General features: G+C 43.3%; 1 protein-coding gene across 1 annotated transcript in view; it reads left to right on the forward strand.

Annotated features, from left to right (window-relative positions):
* Nucleotides 1-2616: 2616 nt before the first annotated feature.
* The window catches only part of KCTD15 (potassium channel tetramerization domain containing 15), a 35625-nt gene continuing 17405 nt past the window's right edge, over nt 2617-20836 (forward strand). Inside the window, exons 1-2 of the mRNA XM_010078792.1 lie at nt 2617-2634; nt 4062-4237. Of these exons, the coding sequence (XP_010077094.1) occupies nt 2617-2634; nt 4062-4237 (194 nt within the window). The remainder of the gene's footprint in view (nt 2635-4061; nt 4238-20836) is intronic.

Here is a 20836-nt window from a genome sequence, read left to right on the forward strand (position 1 = left end):
TGTGTCCCGCAGCACCCCCCTGCACCCCCCCAGCCCGGCTGCGTCCCGACCTGCCCTCGCCCCGGCTCCCCGGGAGGGTGAGCTGCTTCATGGCAGGTGGCTTCAAACAAAACCTGCCGTTTTCATTCACGTCTTAAATGTGCATGAAGGAATTAAACTGCACGAGTGAATAACAGCATTAGTTTCAATTAATTTTTATCCTGGCAACAATAAACTTTAGAAACAAAGCGCTTTTACATCCTTAATTAGTCTTGCTTCCCATCTGTAGTCTTTTAAGTGCCTGCTCCTTGATTTAACTTTGTCCCTCCTTCAGAGCCGCCTCCTTTTTCATTCTTTCCCCTTTTTTCTTGTTATCCCTTCCAGACTGCTGGCTGTTTCTTCCCTGCAACCTTTCACCTCCCTTGTCCCTATCTGTCTGCTCTGCTCTATGTAGTTTATTTCTACTGTATTTTCCCAACATCAACAGCAGTATTGGTTACCATGGCCCCGAGCTATGTGCAGAGGTGGGAAAGCTTCATCCGCCCAAAAGTTCTTACACTTTTGAAGTCTTTCTTTTGGTAGGATCTGAAATGTATCATCTAGAGTGTGTATTAAATGAACAGTATTCCTGAAGGCTTTAGAGCAAGAAAGGCAACACCCTGGAAAATTCTGCAGTCTTTCAGCATTCTCTGCCCTAGGGTTATAGCCCTGGGCACGGAGCTGAATGGAGCTCTTACAACTGCCTTCTGTTTACCTTTTATGGTTAAAATAACAGCTTAGCAAAGAAGCAACTTCATGGAGAAACGATTCAGTGAAATCATCTCAAGCTGTAGCAGCATAGCTAGTTTAATCACCCCTAGAGAGCTGAACAACTGTGAGCACAATGGGACACAAAATCATTTTGTGTGTAAATGAGCATGGCATTGTGATTATTTCACTTTGCATGGGCAAATAGTTTTTACAAGCAGTACTTATGCAGTTAGCTTAGAAAGGCAGAAAAAGATAAGCTGGCTCTGAAAGAGCTTGGTGTGTAATGTTTGAAAAACTAAATATTCAGATAATTTGGGAATCAGACTCTATTGATTTTGCCTTCAGCAGGTTCCTGTGTTGCTTATTAGAGCAGGGTTATTGCCTGTGCCACTAGTTGGGATCCTGTATCCTGTTGTAGGCAACTCAAGAGCAAGGATTATTTTGCATGGTTTAATAAATGAAGTTTGTTAGTGTTTCTGTGATATTTACCCTTAAGGTTTTAATTTTCACATCAGTATTAGAAAATATGTGCGTAAAGACTTTCACTGGATAAATACATTTAGGATTTTGCTTTGTGCATAAAATAAGTACATTACTCAGTGTGATTAATTTTAGCTGTGTTTTACATTAAGAAGAGGAAGGAGTCATTAAAAATAGGGTTACAGTACCTTAAGAAATAGGGGGTATTTATTTTCTTGGAGCAATAGGAGTCTTTTCAGTGCCCTTCATGTAATGCTTAACAACCATGCCCCTCGATAATTTGCTCATATGAAAATGATTGAATTCCCCAACTTTAATAAAAATGTAGGAATCTTTCTTTTCAATATGAATCCCCTCCAACCAGGGGCAAAGCCTGTGCTTTAATTCCCCTTCTCTTCCCCTCCCCCAAAAAGCCAGTGGCATCCTCAGTAAGTATGAAGAGCCATAAAAGTTTGAGAACTATTTTAGCTTTCCAGTGATTTTCTATAATTAAGTGTTTTTTCAACACATGCTCTAGCTGAGAGATGCCAAAAGCAGAGGATTGTTCAAAAGGTCCCTCCAGTGAATAGTATAAATTAAATATCTACTGTGTGAGTATGGCCTCACTGAGAATCTCAGGCTCTTTACAGATCAAGGAATTTACTGGTATACTAACATTAAACAAAATCCTAAGATAGCAGCACTGTTTAAATATGCACAAATAGATTCAGATCACTTGATCTTTAGCTATCTGTGCATATTTTAAAACTGAAGTCTGTATTTCAAGACAAATGGTTAAATGTAAGATGCGTTTACAGAGGACTGGAAGTCCTTTGATTTCATTTGGAAATTGTAACAAGAGGTGCAGATGAGCCCTAATTAGGCACTTGTTTTGTGAAACTGCACGAGATTTATTTCTAAGGCAGCTCTGTACCGTGCGAGGTCTGTACCTTTATCATTAGCGATAATGGTTGGGATCTGAACAAAGACAGGGTTGACATTCAGGCTGGATCTTCTGACCCTTTCATTTAAGTGAAGGAGTAGAGAGGGAACATGAGTTTACAGTGCTCTTTGGTAAGAAAAAAACCCACCTTTGTCTGTGTTGGCAGACGGACAAGGCACCCACAGATTAGTAAACACATCGCTAAAATACGTAGGTACTTACCTGCTAAGTTGTTTTTAAAAGTTAGTTCTTTGATTTATGCTGTATGACATATTTACTGAAGATTGCCCACAACAGGCTCTTGTGGGAAACAAGAAAGCAACGTCTTCAGTCATGAAAGGATTCAATCACTTTCCTTGAAGGTGGTGCTGTAGTAGAAATGTTAATGCCCAATTTCGCATCGGCTGACACAGAAGTCCTAGGACAGAGTTGGTATTTGCTTCGTGTTCAGTGCAGATGTCTGTCCAGCCTCCGAAGAGAAAAGGATGTGGATTCATAATGGGGTGATGTATTTCTGTGCTGTAGATGCAGGAAATTCTTAGGAGCTAATCGAGATGCAATACAGTAAATGGAAATGTTGTGATGACTTTGTGAAGCTGTCCAGATGTATTGAGATTTTTTCAATCCCTTTCTATATAGCTGAGTTAGAGGGTTTTTTTTACAAAGAATGTTGCTAATTGTATGTTCACCGAGGGGCACAGCCAGGCATCTTCTGCAAAATACTGCTACGAGAACAGCGAGACCAGCTTTAGATTTCTAAGAAACATTGTCAAAGTAATGTGGGAGAGATGGGAATTCACTTCGCAATGCTGCATGTAAGGTGCTCGTCAGATGTAAGGAAGAGCCTGGATGCTTGGTAGCATGCTTGCAGAACAAAATACCAAGAAAATTAGATTAAATTCAGAAATGTCTTCAACTGTAATGTTTTGCATGTGTTGCTTTACCCGTAGTGGGGAGAATGGATGGACATTTTCTTAAACTTTTATAAAAGGGTTTTTTTCTGTTTGACATTTATGCCATCTATACCGATTTAACTGAAATCAGCTTTGAGACACACGTTTCATGCAGAATAAGCTGGGGTTTTCTTACAGAAGAGAATTGAGGAATTTTCTTTTGCTGTGGTTGTCCTGTTCATTTTTAAGACATTTCGGTATTTTTGCTTTGTATGTCAGCTGAAGAGTTTCGGGATCAATTAATAAATTCCACTAATTTTCAAATAATTTTAGGGCAGTAAACATTAGGTGGATTGTTGAATTTGTAATTTCACATGTCAGATTGTACAGTAATTTCTAATGCATCTTGTTATGAATGCATGGGTCAGCTTATATATCTTCCAGCTTTCACTGCTTCCAGGTATTAATCGCCTTCAGTTTGAAAGCTTATTTGTTCTTCATGTCTAATATTAAGGCTTAACTGAAAATTATCCATTTATTTCACAATTATTGAAAATAAACCCGAAAATTGATCTTAGTTTGATGTGAAATTTACTACATGTATAAACTAAATGCCTGAGGTACTGAGGAAGTCACTAATTTAGAGGTGTCTCGTTACTGAGACAAACTTGCAAAACCCCTGAATCCCAATTCACAAATTGGTTATTCGTTTGTCAGGGGATATTTCACATCTAACACATAAGCCCGCGACCTTTAATTAGAATTTTGCAGTTTGTTTTATGCCCCTTGAGGCTGACACCTTGAAGAATTTTTTTCTTGATTTCTTATTGCTAATAAGCATCTTTCTCTTCCCCTCTGGTACTTTGAAGAAAATGATGCAAATACACTTAATTACAGTGGTGGCAATAATTTGTTAGCTGAATATGTGATCAGGCAGATGCAAAAATGATCTGATTAGATCTGTGATCACACTGGAAAGAAGGGTAAGGCACTGCTACATTTAAGAGAAACTGTTCTTTTTTGCCTTCCCTTTGCAGGAGGGAAGAAGCATGTCCCGTCTGTCTCTAACACGGTCCCCAGTTTCTCCGCTGGCTGCTCAAGGAATTCCTCTCCCAGCTCAACTCACCAAGTCAAATGCTCCTGTGCACATCGATGTAGGAGGACACATGTACACCAGCAGCCTGGCTACCTTGACGAAGTATCCAGACTCCAGGTAAGACCTTGGCGTTGTCAGGCTCGCTGCCCTTTTCTGTTCGTTGCATGGAAAGACACATGTACCTGTGAGGAACATTTCAGTGCAAAATATGATTTATTATATATTCACCAGTTATGAATAATCCCGTTTTCGATTTATACAGTAACTTCACTGAGGTTCTACAGAAAAAAAAGCCTGTAAAATTTATGTATTATGTAGAGAGCCTATTCATTTTCTTTCTCAACGTCTGCTGCGTTCTGCCGATACATTTGAAGCACCTGTTGGTGTGCTGCCCTAGGTTATTTCCAACTGTACCAAGCAACTTCTTTCCTTCAGATTTAAGGGAAAAAATACATTTTTTTTCTTCCTTTAAGAAAACAGAACAGCTCTGTTACACTGGTACTAATGGATGGTTCTCTTGGCTAGCCAAAATCCTGAACTCGGTGATAGCTCTGTGCCCCAGTGGCAGCAATCATTTCCTTTGGGCAGTGGCCGGCCAGCCTACTCTGTGTGCTTGCAGCTGCAGATGGGATTGAATCTTCGCATGGTTAAAGGTAGCTGGTTTGTGCTGGACAGGCTGGTGACGTGTCTGACAAGATTTATTTAGATCTGGCCAGTATTATCACAGAGTAGATACAGATATGTCAAATTATGGATATATATATGGCATGAGAGTATATTTGTGTATGTGGCAGAGAGTCTCTTTATTTGCCCAGCTCCTGTCCCGCAGGGCACTGGGCACTGTGAAGGATGGGGGATCCTGGGCAGCATCAGGCCTGTGACAGTAGCGTGGAAGGGACTACTGTTTTAAGGGTTAAAGGATATTCATTGGAGCACTACGTTAAAATATACCTGATTTTGATTTACAGTTATGAACACTAAAAGAGTTTAGCTTTTTGTCATTCAGACCACTTACTTTTCTGAAGGGTAGTACGTAACCAAGAGGTGGTGTGGGTGTGCAGTGTCCGGGTGGCCAGCAGACTGGTGAAAGGTGGCACTATGGTCTCAACAGCAAACCAGAGCCCAGATCAGCAGGTTGCCTTGCCAGAGTTTTTGGTACCTGCATGGCCAGTATTTCCATAAAGGGATAGATTTAGTTTTTTTGTTATGGCAACCAGTGGCTCTAGTTTCATTTGAAGATTTTTCATTTAAAAGAACTAGGGATTTTTGCACAGATTTGGCAGGTTTCCAAGCAATAAATGACATTTATGGAGACACCTTGAAATGCCTCTGATGTCATAAAGCATATGGCTGTGATTTCATTCCAAGGAGAGGGAGCTGCTGAAATTCTCTATGTAAAAGAAACAATTATTAAAATACCTATATTTTATGGTTAGGGCAAAACAATATAATTTTTCTGGAGTGTCTGTTTAATGATGTCTAAGTGGTATTACTTTAATCATAGAGAAGAAATCTGTTCAGTGGGGAGAGATTTATAACAGAATCAGACAAACGCTTCATAGTATAAAAAAATGCAGAGAAGGTTCAGCAAAAATGGAGGAGCATATCTGTTTCCACGTTTTAAAATATTGCTGCTGATACTATTTTTTAAAAATGCCCCATATCAACTTACTGAATAAAACCTTCAGTTACAGAAGCTTTGGGAGAATATACATAAGTTCACAGATTAATTTAAAAATAACAGAGTACGAATCTAAAACGTTTTTCTTCTGTTTGATAAATAACAAAAGTTTATTTCTTAAGATTTTGTATTTTGTTTAAACTCAAAGTACAAAACTGTGTTTGACTAGAGCTCATGTGCTGCCGTATGTTTTGGTGTGTACTGTCTTTCGTTTATATTGCAGTGTTATCTCATAGGGCTTGAATGCTTTTTCAGCTGCTCATACTTCAGTTCTCGCTGGAATAGGAGTTTACAGGATGAGACCTGTAAGTCACAAAGGTTAAATAGTAACCGTGTATATTTTTATAGCAAAAGATAACTCTTCACCAGCATCCCAGGTAGGACATATTGCTACATACATTATGAAGCTGGATGAAGGGTACACTTCAATTTATTATTTTTTCCCTTTTTAATGTTTTTTAATTTTTGTTTTGTTTTCTACAGTGCTGTGTAGTAGACTTGGTTGGTTACCCCCATTGAGTCTGGCCTGCTCTCGCTCCCAGTTAAGGCAAAGTACTTCCAGTTATTTCGGTGGGGATGGCTGGAGCTCCTGATGGTGCTTCAGTGTCCTAGTGTGTATCATGCGTAAGGCACAGACTGTCTTCACAGTGGTCTGGCTGGGAGAGGAATCCCAGGGCTCTTACAGGTGCAGGAGGAAAGACGTAGCTTTTCTGAGCGAGGCAGCTGGAAATAATGCCAGAGCACTGTTAGCTTATGCTCGGAGATAACGTGCATGGGCACATATAGAGGCATGGCTATATGGCTATACTCAACCGCATGCAGAGCTTTCTGGATTATTTTGGACAGCATATTAAACTCTTGGTTTTAGCATGAGCTTAAAAGCTTCAAATCTAAGAAATCAAACAAATTTGTACGTTGTATTTCAGCAAAAGATGTAAGCATAAGCTGAAATGCTTTGCTGAATCTTAGCTCCGGTCACGTAAAACACAGCTTGTGCTCACTAAATTTGAAAGCTGTGGGAATAAACTTCCTGTTCATTTGGGTTACAACTGCTATTTCTTTTTCTGTGCTCCAAAATCCTAAGCAGGCTTTTAGCTTGTAGTATATGCTGTGCATGTATGTTTAAGGACACATACAGATTCTGAGCATGTGCGTAAATACAATCAGGTTACGCATACACGGAGACATCACATGCTAATGGAAAACAGAAAAAAAAAATCAAATTGTGTTTATCCTTCCATAGTATTTTGAGGAGGCCCAGTCCTGTTAGGTCCTGAACAAACTCAACTCACATTGACTTCAGTGAGAGGGAAGAGCTCTCAGCAGCTTGCAAGATCAGGCCCAGCAGGAGCAAGTATAGGTATGACCAGTTCCTGCCTATACCTGCTCTCCAGTCACCCCTCTGGTATGATATAAATTACACCTGACAGCAGGCAGCGTGATACATTTCTTATTGTAATTTGTTAGGATTGACTGTACTCAGCCTACTTGGCTGGCTCTGCATGGCTGTTCCCAAGTTACGTGGTTGGCTCTGGTTCAGGGAAAGGACCCGATTCTGGAAGTTTTACTGACATGAGTAAATGTCTGGTGATGTGAAGTCGGAGGCCAAATCTTGCATTTCAGTGATCCCAGAGTTGTTTCAGAGTAACTTTGACAAAGTCTTTGATGTTGTTTGTATTAGTGCAGCAGGTGTGAGAAGAGCATTTGTCCATTGATTAAATTTGCATAAGTAAAGGGTGCCAGATTAAGCATTAAAGAGGGGAGACGCCCTCTTTCCAGTAAATTTTTATGGGCTCTCATCTAAAAAGGAGAAAACTTGAGTAGTGCACAACTAGTGTGACAAAGGAGAAGAGGGTTAAAGATGGCCACTCACACTCACCTTACACACTACTCTTGCACACCTTTCCAGTTGGCTTTTTGAATGAAACACCACACAAGAAAGTGACCTTTCCAAGGATGAAAGGCAAGGAAGATGAGAAACATATAAAACCAATTGTGATCAACAACAGTGTAATGATGGTGGTCACAGAAATTATCTCAGAAATAATATTATTAATCCCTGTCCCTATAGGTACTTGAGGTTACTTTCTGTTTGTTCCCAAAATTGCCATTAAAGTCAACAAGCTTTGGAGGTACAAGGAGGCTGATGTTTTCTTACCTGGGTCTGATGCTCAATTTCTGTAGTTCATTTTCAGCAAGTTCTCCCAGCAAAACTCCCAACTCTGATGGTTGTGAGTAACAGGGAGAAAGAAGAAGAAAAACCTGTTGAATTCAGTCTAGTGACTCTTATCATCAACATCTTATTTCTAAAGTAACTGGCTAAGTAGACAAATTATTCATCTTTGAGAGCATTTCCTCTAGAAATGCCATTCATGTTTTCACCCAGAGGACCTCTAAAGCAGCCCCTTCACACATTGACACTTGAATATGGATTTATATGACAGATTGTAAAGGCTGTAAAAGCTCTAGCACATCTATAAAGTGAGTTGCAAATCGTGTTTATCCAAGGGAGTGAGACAATTCTTACATTTAAAAAACAAATCCACACCAAAAGCCCAGGCTCCTAAACGTGCAGTCAGGAATACCCAAAGACCTGGGTATTGGCCTGATCCTCCAGTTTTACTCCCACTGAACTCAGTGGCAGATGTCTCTGACTTAAGTGGAAAAGAAGTTTCAAACCCCGGTATACCACAGCAAGCCCCAGCTTCTCAATTTCACTGGAGATTTTGATATCACTTTGAATTTCTGTTAGAAGGCAGAACAAGATTTTTCATCGTCAGCCTGTCTTTTTGCAGCCCTGAATAGTGTTTTTAACTCAGAGAATTGCTGTGAGCTCTTTGTGATTTGTTCTGCTATAAAAGGTAAATATATTTACCTTACATTCTTGGTTAATTAGTATTTATTATATAATGCTCTACTAAAGATAAGTATGTTCATTTGTTTGAAATGTATTTATGTATTCAGGGCAATGCACTTCTCCAAGTTTTAGGACCCCTCTGTTGTCCCTGACAGAACATGACAGTTGACCCCATATAGCCAGAGACGGTGGTTTCATAAGCTCAAACACACCTGCTACCGAGATCTACAGGACAGATTTTCCACATCATCCTTTACACTAGGGGCTCTGTAGCAGATCCTGCTCTGCACTTCTTGTGAGGGAAGAGGGAAATTCTTAATTCAGATACGTTTAGGATATATAGTTCTCCAGAACTGGCGTACCTGAGAACATCTCACATTTCTTGCTCATGTAGGATCAATCCAGTGTCACTCTTACAATAACTTACTTGCTAATTTTGCATCAAATCTGTGTATTACTGATGTTATTGCCTGAAAACAATGTCCAATTAACAAATTTTATCACTTACCCATGCTGGCAATTATGGTGTACATCAGTCCTTAAACAAGGCCTGCTCTCTGGACAGGTTGAGTAAAGACCAGATTTATTCATAACCAGAGACTGTTGGTGGCTACAAAAGCACAACACATTGGAGGGCAGGATCCTGGTCTGGAGCAGCAGCAGTGTCAGCTCTCCTGGGCCAGCGCAGCCTCCTGCCAGCCCCGTGCCACAGCAGTCCTGCACCACTGGGGGATCAGCAGTGCCCACCTTGACTGAGGTTCTCTCAAACCTCTCCATGCCACTGCTGTTCCGTGCTGCTCACCCACCCCACCTTTGTGTGGTGCCTTCAATCCCGCTGTCATCCCTGTACACCCACTAAATGATGTAGGCAAGCCTGCAGCCACGGCACATTTCACCCTTCATAAGATACCCCTCTGCCCAGTGAGGTCAGTTGGGGAGTGGCCTGTTTGTGGGGTGACACCAGGCTCTGACACTCTGGGGCTATGAACTGTTATTACCCAAAAAGCAAAGAGTTTCTGAGTTGGAGCCAGCAGCCCACGTTCAGGCAGGGCGCTACAAAATGCGCCTGCATGTGAGCTGCAGCCCAAAGCTCATCAATTTTAATAGATATTGTGAGCTTAAACTGTACACAGACTTTGAAGCAAAACACCTGAAGAGGCAGGAGCAAGTGTTTTTCCTGCACGTTACAAATGCTCAGAGATGCAGGTCATGGGCATGGTGCCCGAGCGCTGTGCACACCAGGGTGGCAGCTCTGCAGAGAGGGGTTAGCCTGCCAGGGCTCCCCAGGGCTCTGCTGTTGTTTAAGGCAATCGGGTGTATGCTGCAGATGTGAACAAGTAAAGCAGTCAAAAAAGAGAGGTTTTGGTTATATGCAGGGCCTTTTCTGAATTAACATACTTTTCCATTTCTTTTCATGCACCTGAAATTTAGAGATAAATCTTTCATGTTTTTCTTATTTGGTAGTTGACTGGACAGATCTGATCTCTCTTTGGTTTCCAAGGGAATCTTGACCAGCAAAACCCTTAAGGAAAAAACTCTTAAAAAGGGCCTTTCCCCTTCCCATCCTCAGTCTCCCTCCAGTCTGCCTGGGGATGCTCCACTTACCAGAGTGGGAGCTGGAGCAAGCGACGGAGCTCCTGTGGCCATGCCGCTGAATCATACGGTGTGAAAGGAACCAGCCTTTCCCCATCTGCAAAGCCAAGTATTGCTGTTTAGTACGGGTGCTGGGCGGCTGAGGTCACACGAGTCCATGCAGCTCTGGGAAAGGTGTGAAGGGTTCCTTCCTATGGGGAGATGTATGTTGCTGTCAAGACACATCCAGCAGGGCTCCCGAGTGGTGCACAGGGCAGAGCTCAGTGGGTGGAGGTGAGGAGCTGTTTCCTAGTGCAGACAGACTGGCTAGAGCCACTGCGGCAGGAGTCGCACCGGTGCCAGGTCTGTGAGCCCTGGGATGTGACCTGCGCCAGAGGAGGGACGCATAGCTTGGCCTCTGTGTGGAAAATAAAAATAATCTGTAACAGGGATGTAGTTACACGTGGGAATGATGATGTTAAGTACCCTGTCTCCAGCTTTCAGTAGTGGGAAGAAGTCCTGGATTCAGGGTCTGTCAGAGCCCCTGGAAGCACACCCATGGTAGCAGATTTCCTCGTGTTACGCAGGGCTGTTGTTGCACAGCTGGAGCGGTAGCTTTGGTGGTAAAGAATAGTCCCTGTAACCCTAACCCTTCCCTCCAGCGACTTGGAGATGAGGGAAGGAATTTATGTGGAAGCTGATTCTTCAGACCTGTCTGTGTCCACCTCTCCCGGATCTCCTACTAACCACAGCTGAGCTGTCTGCTGTGATGAAGGTGTTTACTCCTTACTGGACTAAGTAACTGCCCCTTGCCCTGCACAGCCTCTGCCAGGGACTGCCCACAGCTCCTGGAGAGGAGAGCAGAGCGTACCCTCTGGGAGCTGCGTGCTGAGATTGGGCCCTGCCAATCAATGAGTTATTTGTGTGTTTACTTGGAATATTTGATGAAATGTACAAGAAAATACTGCCTAGCTGGTCTCCAGTGAGCACATTTTCAGAAATTATTGTTTCTCTGTACATTTGCAGCCTGGCTTGTGTGGAGTTCTAGGCATGAATGGGTATTACAGCATCTAGGAAGGGGCAGACCAAGCCAGTCGTGGAGAGAAGAAGATCGCAAATCAACGCTTGTCTGACTTACACAAACACACTTATGGCTGTGCCACCTACACCTGGCACAGGCTGTTCAAAAAACCTGGATTTGAGAAAATTGCACGTTGCTATGCAGGTACTAGCTTATTTGGCTTGGCTAGTCAAAGGAAAGAGAGGCATCTCCGTGCAGCCTGGCTGTGGTCAGGAGGGATGTCACTTACAGCCTGAGAGGAGTCCAGAAGATGAATGTTCAACAATGTCTCTGGTACCTTTGGTGCAAAACCTATCTGACCTTGTCTCATTTTCTGCTCTTGTCATTCTTCTGCAATGATAACATAACTGTAGCTGAGTTACACTTAGCATATTTGTTATTCTCACCCTTCCTGCTTACAACAGGTTGAAAACTAGTCTGATGTATTAAAACTCGCAAAAAGAAGCCAGCAGACAAGGAGACCAAAAATTCAACTTTTTTTTTTTTTTTTTTTTTTGGTTTAGCACTCTATAGCAGTTTCTGAAGTTAGTTGGTGAAGTACCTTATAATTTCTCTCGTTGCTGCTTTTGCTTACAACTCACCTGACAGGGCACTTTGGTGCCAGCAGCACAATTTAAGTATTTTTCATCAGTCATTTTCAGGGCAGTAGCATGAAAAGCATTAGCAGCGTATTTGAGAAACCATCCCATAGGATGCTGTAGAAGCAACCTGGCTCCTCATTTTACATGCTGCTAGTGGAGGCTGTTTCCTGCTAATGAGCACAGTGAAAGTACTGCACCTATGCCCAGGTTCACAGGTGTAGCGGCTTTACACTCAGCAGCAAAGGGGACTCTCCTTTACTGATTGCTTCTTTGTGTGCTGTGCATCCAGCTCCCTCATCACATGGAGAGGAGTCGTGTAAAGATGGGGATTCAGCAGCTTTGTACTGGAAATTGTGTCCTGAGGTCACAGCTAACCACTGTACCAGTGGAGCAGATGAGGCATTACCTGTTCATATTTGGTCTTTGAATACACATCACTGGTGTCTGACTTCTGATTTCTAAAGACCCTGCAATGGCAAGTGGGCCTGGTCTGCTTAGGGGGATATTCCATGAACTACTTAGGAAGTTTATAAAACAGACTCCCTAGATTATGAAGCAAGGGGGTATCTGTTTTGTAAGGAACATGTTATGAAATGAATTTGTCTCTAGGCGTAACTTAATTATTTTAATGATCCCACTGGTGGTTGTCGTAGGTGTCGTTCTGTGTATATATTGTGACCTACATGCTTGTGATCATTTATGAAATCTAAGATTTAAAAATACATTGAACCTTATTAATTCCTTGCCTGCTTTCTCTGAAATAAATGGAGATGGTTTAGATATTGGTACGTTGGGCTAAATCTCTCTTCCAGTGAAGTCATTGAGAGTTTTACCATAAGCTTAAATGGAAACAAAATAAGCCCTGTTCTTTTAGAAGACTGCCCTAATAATAAACCTGGCCAAAATAATCCCTACTGTAACCCTGTTGACCTCTGTGGAGTTACACCAGGGATGTATACTGATGTGGTGTGTGGAGAGGAGTTACAAGAACCCGAACGTTGTAGTGAGATGCTTCTGCTGGTACCCACAGTACTTGGTCTCAAAAGCGTCTGAAGGTGTAAAACCCACAGGCAAATGAAGACAAAGGATTGTGCACTTAGGGGTGCATGCATGTACCTTCCGTGGTCAGACGGCCTTGCTAAAGAGATGACTCTGCTGATTTGAAGGAGTTACTCCAAATTTGTCCTTCTGTGACTGACATAAGTATTAATCTCTTCATAGGTTAATAAAATCTTAAGAACAAAGTGCATATTTAAATAGAAGCAATATGCAGGCATGCAAACACAGGCTTCATCTATGGAAGCATAAGGGAGGCTAGATCTCTCCAGCACAGACTAACAGGACGGTGTGGAGGATGCCAGGCTGTAGCTCACACAGGTCATGCCCCGCACTGCTGCTACATCGACTTTGCCAAGTTCCTATGTTATCTCAAATGCAATAAATTGGTGAGGATACCTAGTCTTTGCAGTGCAGCAGGCTGTGTTCCCTTGTGCTGTATTGACATTAAATGCATAATCTGGTGACTGAAAGAGGCAAGTATTGTCAATCACTCCAATCCCTGGTATAACTCCATTCATACAGAGTCACAGGAGGTTGGTGGCTCTCCTAACCCGGTTTGATAGCTGGGAGAAGCTGCAGAGCTGGAATCAAACTCCAGAGTTATAAACTCGTATCTCCATGCTCTGTCCACTAAACTGCCTGCTCCTTCACCTCATCTGCTTTGATCAGCATGTGCTTCAGTCTTTTGATGCTTAAAAAAGAAATGACATCTGTAAACATTTTAAAGGGGTTTGCTTTTTGTTTTTACCTGATTTGCTCTCACTTGAAACTCTGACAGATGGGATGGCTGTTAGCTTCACACGCGTGCACGATTGCATTCCTTATTGCTGCAGTCACTGACAGCTGCCTGCCTGTCCGAGCTGGGCACCAGGACAGGCTGAGCAGAGGTATCCCGCTGTTCACCTGTACTGTGATTTCACTCTACTGCAGTATGGTATGAATTCAAGGCTAAAATTGCTGCTTTTTTATCTGCTGAGGACCACATAAAGCAAAACCTGAAAAGAGTCCTGCACGTGGATGCTGGGAAGCTATTACGCAGCATTCACGCCGTTGCTCTTGGTCAGACTCAGAAGGGATCAGTTGGCAAGCACTGGAAACGGAGATTTGCGCTGTAAAGCTGAAACACTGAAGGAATCCCAGTCCAAAGAGCAGGCTCCCGTTACGCCTCTCTCCTAATGGAATGCAGATGCTACCAGTGCTGCAGGTAATCCGTTTAGATCTGGTAGATGCTTTTGCAGCAGCAAATCTCTCTCTCTCTCTCTTGAGAAAGCAGACAGTGAAAACCAGGGACTGTTTTTAACCTTTTTGGTGTCATACTGTGTTATGCCAACAAGTTGTACCAGTACGATTTACACCAGAGGCTGCAGCTTTGGAATTTGGGGAATGTGGTGTGCCTTCTGGGAGACCGCTGCCTAAATTCTGCTGTTGCAAAACTTATATGCAATTTCACGGACAAATTTGGCTAGTGGAACTCCATGGGAACCAGGAGATGACAATAGAGAAGCTGGGTCTTCTGCTTGTGCTGGGGTTGTCTGGGAGGGAATGAGGGCTGAATTTGGGCCAGTAGTACTTAACACTGCTGTTGAATGAGGAAAAAATTCAATGACCGCTTTTTAGTCTTACAGAGGGGGAAAAAAATCTTGCTTGGATTTGTAACCAGTTCCAAACATATTTCCTCTTCTGTTCACATCCAGTTATATTCTGTTTGCAGATGCAAGGGTTAAAGTGAGGGCCTGCTTCTGCTTTCAATTAAATCAAAGGATGTTTTGGCCTTCACTTCACTGGGACCAGAATCAAACCCATGACCATAGTATTGTGTTTAAGAATTAATCTCTCACAGTCACATAAAAAAGCCAGGTTCAGCTTTCAGTGTGTCATCAGAATCCAGCAGCTAATGGTTTTCTTACTATTTTAAAGGTTTTGCCAAGCTCAGTTCTGAAGGGCAAGTGTCCTGTGCAGCAGGTGTATTGCCATCTCCTTCCCGGGTGCGGGTTCCCTCTCCACAGCCCCTAGACAGAGGCTCCCCCTTTTTTCAGGAACACGGCTGTGGAGCCGGGCTCTTCCCAGCGGACATGTCAGCGGGTTGCTTCCTCTCTGTCCCTGCTCTCTGGCTGCAGTGACAAAAAAACTACTGAAAATTCCTCTTCGCTTCTGCCTTTCATCTGCCAACGGCTCGGGCTCACCAGCAAGACTGTTGCGCAAGTCTTCCTACTTGGTGTGGATATGTGGGCTTTGGTGGTTGTTTTCCCTTCAAAATAGCTTTTTAACAAATTGTTCTTGATGTGTTGAGTTTCTTTAAGTGAACAGCCAAGAAAAGTATGTTGGGTACAGTTTGATCAAATCTAAGAATAAACAGGAGCATCATTCATTCATAATCTTAAGTGTGGAAACAAAAATATTGATGGAGAGAACCAGTTGCAACTTCCCAGTCACATACCTGCTTGTAGAGCATTATAACCAGTTCCAGTCTGCCTGTAACTCCCCGCAACGTCTTCAAGCCAGAGTGAGTGGTGGTGTGAGCTGTACTGGAGGTGTACAGCAGGGCAGCAGTGGTGCATTCGGGGACTGGGCAGAACTGGAGTAGTTACTGGAGGACAGAAGGATGGGCTGCAGGAAAAGCACATAGAGGAACGATGTAAGATAAGCTGTTTCATTCTCAGTGACAGAAGAGCTTTACCAGTTTAGGGAACCAGCATGCCAACCTTAGGCCCAAGCAGCGTGGGCAGTTTCTTTAAGCAGAAAGCTAATCTATCAGTACCCAGGGAGGCTGGTACCATTCCTGTTCCCGCAGTGGAGAGTGTTCAGTGCAGCAGATGCCGGCGTGGGCACTGAGGGTCGATGTATTCCTGCTCCTTGCAGATAGCGCAGTGCTGCAGAGTCCCGGGCAGCCCATGTCTGGGAATTTTTCCCTGTGAATCTGGAAATAAATAAAAGAATTGAAGGACAAAGCTGCTCAGCTTTCTTATGTCTGGGATCAGCAATAAGGGGCTGTGGCTTCAGCAGATCAAATATTCTATCTGTTTACATGAGCAGCAGGTACCAAAGTGAATGCATTAGCTCTCATGATTTACACTTTCTGAGAGGTTGTGCAGCCCCTGAGTATCCGTCCCGCTTTCTCCTGCTGTGTACTGAAACGTGCTGGTTTCACAGCACCCACACATGCAAAGGGTGCGGAGGGCCAGACTCACACCCTGCAAGGTAAATGAGTTACATTTGAAATTTTCCCTGCCTTCACTGAGTCCCAGTGGGAGTTTCGCTCTTGACTTCAATGAGTGAGGATTTAGCCCATTTGTATTAAAATATAACCAGTATCTGCATGTTTTCCAACCTCCCAGCATGCCCAGTAGTACAAGGGTGATGGTAATGGAAGTAATGTCCAGACCTAGGCAGATTTGAAAATCTTTGCAAAAATACGGACTTAGCTTCCACTTGAAGTTACAGCAAGTACGTGAGCAGCAAGAGAGCTGGCACTTGGTGCAACCCTGTTCTCATCAGGGCCCTCGTAACACCGTGATTTGGGGGAAGGGATGGTTAAAGGAATAGCAAGAAAAGGCTTGTATAGGCAGGAATGTTTTATTTGAATTGTGCATCTTCTCATGTATTAACAACTTAATTCTGTTAAGTGCCCGCAACTCCCACAGAGTTTGAGCTGAAATGCAGTTCTTGCAGGATTGGGACCTTTGGGAAACTGGGGAACACTTTGGGAAACTAGATGCTAGTTTAGGAGCTTGTTTTAAATTAAAGAATTTTTGTTCCTGCATTGATTTTCATGGCCAAAATTTAGTGTAAATTCTCTGTTGAGAAAACGTGAAAGGACAAGAATCCTTACGGGGCTCAAATTAGGGCAGCAGCAACAACGGCATAATAAAAACAGGATACTTTTTCAATATCAATTTGTATTAATATTTTTAATCTTCACCAACTATTTAGAAAAAAGTTCAGTTAGAATGAAGTAGAAGACACAAGAAGAGCAAAAGTAACCGGAACTTTATACTGAAAAAAATGATGGTACTGGAAATCCAGCTAACGTGCTTCTTTAACTTCAAATTTAAGTTCACAATTAAAGAGAGAAATTTCTAAATAGATATTTTGTTACCTACAATGTAAGGAACTTCTTTGCAGTTACCTGAACTTCAGCGTATTTCACTGAAAGGATAATATTTAGCTCCTACCGTTAACAAGTTCTGTATTTTGAGGGTTTGTATTCTATTGTAATATTATTTGGTTACTTTTATTAAAAATATGCAAGTCAGCCAGACTCTGCCTTTCTCACTCTCCCCAAGTAGTTACAGCTTATTAGGAACAGGGGTGGCAGAACTGGCCTATCTTGAACTGCAGTAACTGCAACTTCTCTGCTTGCGCTGGGCTGCTATGCATCTGCACACCCGCCGCGGTCAAGCCCTCTGTTCTGGCCGTGGTTACTCCAGAGCAGCTCAGCCAGGCCAACTGAATGCAAACAGTGTGGTTCAGCATCAGAAAATAACGGGAGGCCGTTTGTCACTGTCCCTGTTACAAAGGATGGACAAGCCATGTCAGCGGCACGTAGGGAACTTTCAATGGGGAAATGCAAATTGTACCTGTATTTGAAAGGTACATTTTATTTCTTTTTAAACACATCAAATGCATTTAGTGACTCAAGACTTAAATAAATGTTGGATGCTGATGTGTGTAGCAAATGAGTGCTGTTCTGTCTGTATGCATCTACTTACCCTGCCTATAAATGTGGTTATACACCGAGTGCAGTGAAAGGATTCGTAATACAGCAATTAACATACTAGAAACTGTTTGTTTAGTGAAGTCTTTTTATAGCTGTTAAAATAACACACTAAAATATACAAACGCTACTTTAATAAGGCAAAATAAAATCATTAGCCTGACGGAGGGCTGGATTCTGCCACCGTTACTCATGGCTAAGCAGCGCTTTGCTCCTGAGCTGTTTGCTCTCCATGAGGTGGGTGGCAGGGGTAGGGCCCTGGGGAACAAACACGCTGCTGATAAATTTGGGATGAGTGGCCAGTGCTGATGGGCCTAATCGCAGTATCCCAGTGATGAGGTGCAGGACTTACGGTTAATACCGTTGTAAACCTGGTGGGAATGAGAAGCCTGGAAAGGAAGGCTCATGGGACCCTCAATTCCCTTAGTCACTGGTTTGCTCATTGCAATTGTTTGACCACTACTCCTCCTCCTCCCTCCCTCAGGACCTGACGGGATGCTTGGCCACATGGACACAGGACCAGGGTGGCTCTTGACTACCAAGATAATTTTTTAGTGCAGGAAAAGACACTGGCTTCCCTACCTGGGACTAGTGTTTCCAGTTTCTTTTCTGAACTGCTAATTTATGCATAGGCAATACTAAACAAATAAATGTCATGTATCAGAATATAAATATATATATATATTTCCATGAAATTGTATGTCACAGTCACCTGCCAAAGTGTCTTAAGTGTGGAGATAGGCTGTTAGCAACAGGCAGAAGAGAAAGAGCTGTAGCATATCTGATCTTTACCATGAATGCTTTGTGATATTTCAAAAATAATAGGAAATTTCCACTTCAGTGGATTTTGTTACCTGTTACTTCAGTGGACTTTAATTGATAGTAACAGAGAACTGAAAACATAATTGACCATGCCTTTGTTTTAACTACAAAATCCATGACATACCTAATTTTGATTTTTAGTGATAGTATAAAAAGAAGAAAAAAAATCCTTCCAGAACTTCTTAAGAATGATTCTGCATGGTAGATGATAATGTTCTTTCTGGATTATTGACTTTTAAAAATACATGTTGATACTATATAGACTAGACTGATCTATTGCAAAAATAGATATTCTAACCTGAACAGCAAAATATGAAGTATTAAATCTAGGTAATAGATCCTGCAGTTCCTTCAGGTGCTTAATAGTTAATGAGTATAATATCCTTCAAAAGCACTGCAAAGTGAGCATATGGCTCAAAAAACTCCTATGGCATTCCAGGATCAGCATTGGAAGTTAGGAACAGGTTATAGGAACTGGAGATGGATAAAGCTGTTACCTTCTGAGTTACCTCCTCCATCCCTCTGCTGAGATGGGACTGTACTACTCGATGCTCTTTTCTTGTTAAAAATTGAGAGATGGGTTTTGGGTTTACAGGCTTAAGTGTCTCCATTTGGTTCTCACAGGCCAGTTTTGTACTTGAATATCTGTGATCACTCACTTGTGCCATCAGGATTGAGGGGTCTGGGGCTGAGCGATGCCCGTACAGGGCCAGGCAGTGCCTGTAGGACGCTGGCATCTGAGGATGCCCTGCTGAAATGGGGGTGCTCACCCTGGTTTTGTAGGAGTGGTGGGAGATGGAGTTGGTGGTCGGGGTGGCTCGAGCACACATGGAGCAGTGACCTGCCTGCACGCCATTTGGGGCTGGAAGCCAGTACCTGATCTGGGCTTGCGTATGCCAGAAACCCCCTTTGGGGCACCTTTCTGTACCTTCAGGCACATGAGCTAGTCCCACAGCACACGTGGCTGCTTGGATTTCATCGTTTGCAGAGCAGCGGTTTATACCTCCAATTTAAGACTCAGACCCTCCCCCCTCACCCATTTTTTCCCATCACTGTACAAATAAAAGATTTAAAAGATGCTTAAAACAAAATTCTCCACAGCTGAAACACCCTCCAAGCCAAGTGTATGCCTGAAGCAATCTAAGGTGGTCAAGATGTTATCTTTGGTTAAAATGGAAACTGTGGCAGAGCCGTAAGGGCGAAGCCCACAGAGTTTCTTCAGCGTACCGCAGCCGTGTCGTGTGTGCACAGACGGCGCTGGAGACGGTGCTTCTCCTTAGTGCTATTTTCCCATAATTGCAGAAGGGCTTAAAATCACTAGTCAGGTAGCAGGGTGTGAAGGTACAGCATAACCATACAACAGAGCTTTGTTTATGGACTTTCACACTAATTATAGCTGAACTTTTAAATTGAGGCAGATTGAAAAGCTACAGCAGCCAGATGCAACCTTTAGCCACGTTCCTTCCTCACTGTACAGGGCGTGAGGGAGCATGTGTCCTGGCAGAGACGGTGTTTTAACATCTCTCCCTCATCACCAGCGTGAGGCCAGAAGGCAGAAGACACCCGTTTGCTGTCAGCTGGGTTATCCCAGTCCTCCTCTGGCCAGCCCTGCACGCTTTTCAGACAGTACCTCCCTGGGGAAAGCAGCTGCAGGTGCTTTCTCTTATTACAAGTTGCTTTGCTGGGAGCTTGTGCACAAACCCAGTCAGTTTTACAGTAAAAATAATGGAAACATGAAAAACACTCCTGTAAAGATCTGGCAGCACTGCCCACCCCAGACGGTGCTGATGCGGTGCGGGTGTAGCAGTGCCGGCAGAGAGCCGGCTCCTGGCACACCAGCATTGGGTAGGGCTCAGCCGCTCCAGCACCTCCCGCTGCTGCTTCCCAGCCGTTACTGTCTTGTGAGGGGACAAGGAACAGACCCGTAACAGACACAGCTCCACGGGCAGCAGTGCCAGACACCGTGTAAGGCGCTCTGGTCCCTCAAACACCTCTGCTCCAGTTCACAGCGTTTTTTCTCTTCCAGGCAGATAACAGTATCTATCCTACCCACCTTGAGCAAATATTTAAGAGATCAGCAGCACTGTTTGTGCTCAGCAGCAATGCTCATACGCCTGGGATGCTTTGCTAACGTGTCCCACGGGACAGTTTCAGGTCGTGCTCAGTGTCCTGGCTCTGAACAGTCCTCTTCCTCCTCTCTGACGCATTTCCCACAACGGCTTCCACCTCCTCCAGCTCCACAGCAAGGCCCAACAGCCAAGTACAACTGGCAGCTGCCGTGTAAAACGCAGGGAGAGCTGCTGAGCTGGTGTCACCTTCGCTGTGTGTTTGCGCTGAGTGGAGCAGGAG

The sequence above is a fragment of the Pterocles gutturalis genome, unplaced genomic scaffold (assembly GCF_000699245.1).
Source record: "Pterocles gutturalis isolate BGI_N339 unplaced genomic scaffold, ASM69924v1 scaffold17743, whole genome shotgun sequence".
Classification (NCBI taxonomy): domain Eukaryota; kingdom Metazoa; phylum Chordata; class Aves; order Pterocliformes; family Pteroclidae; genus Pterocles; species Pterocles gutturalis.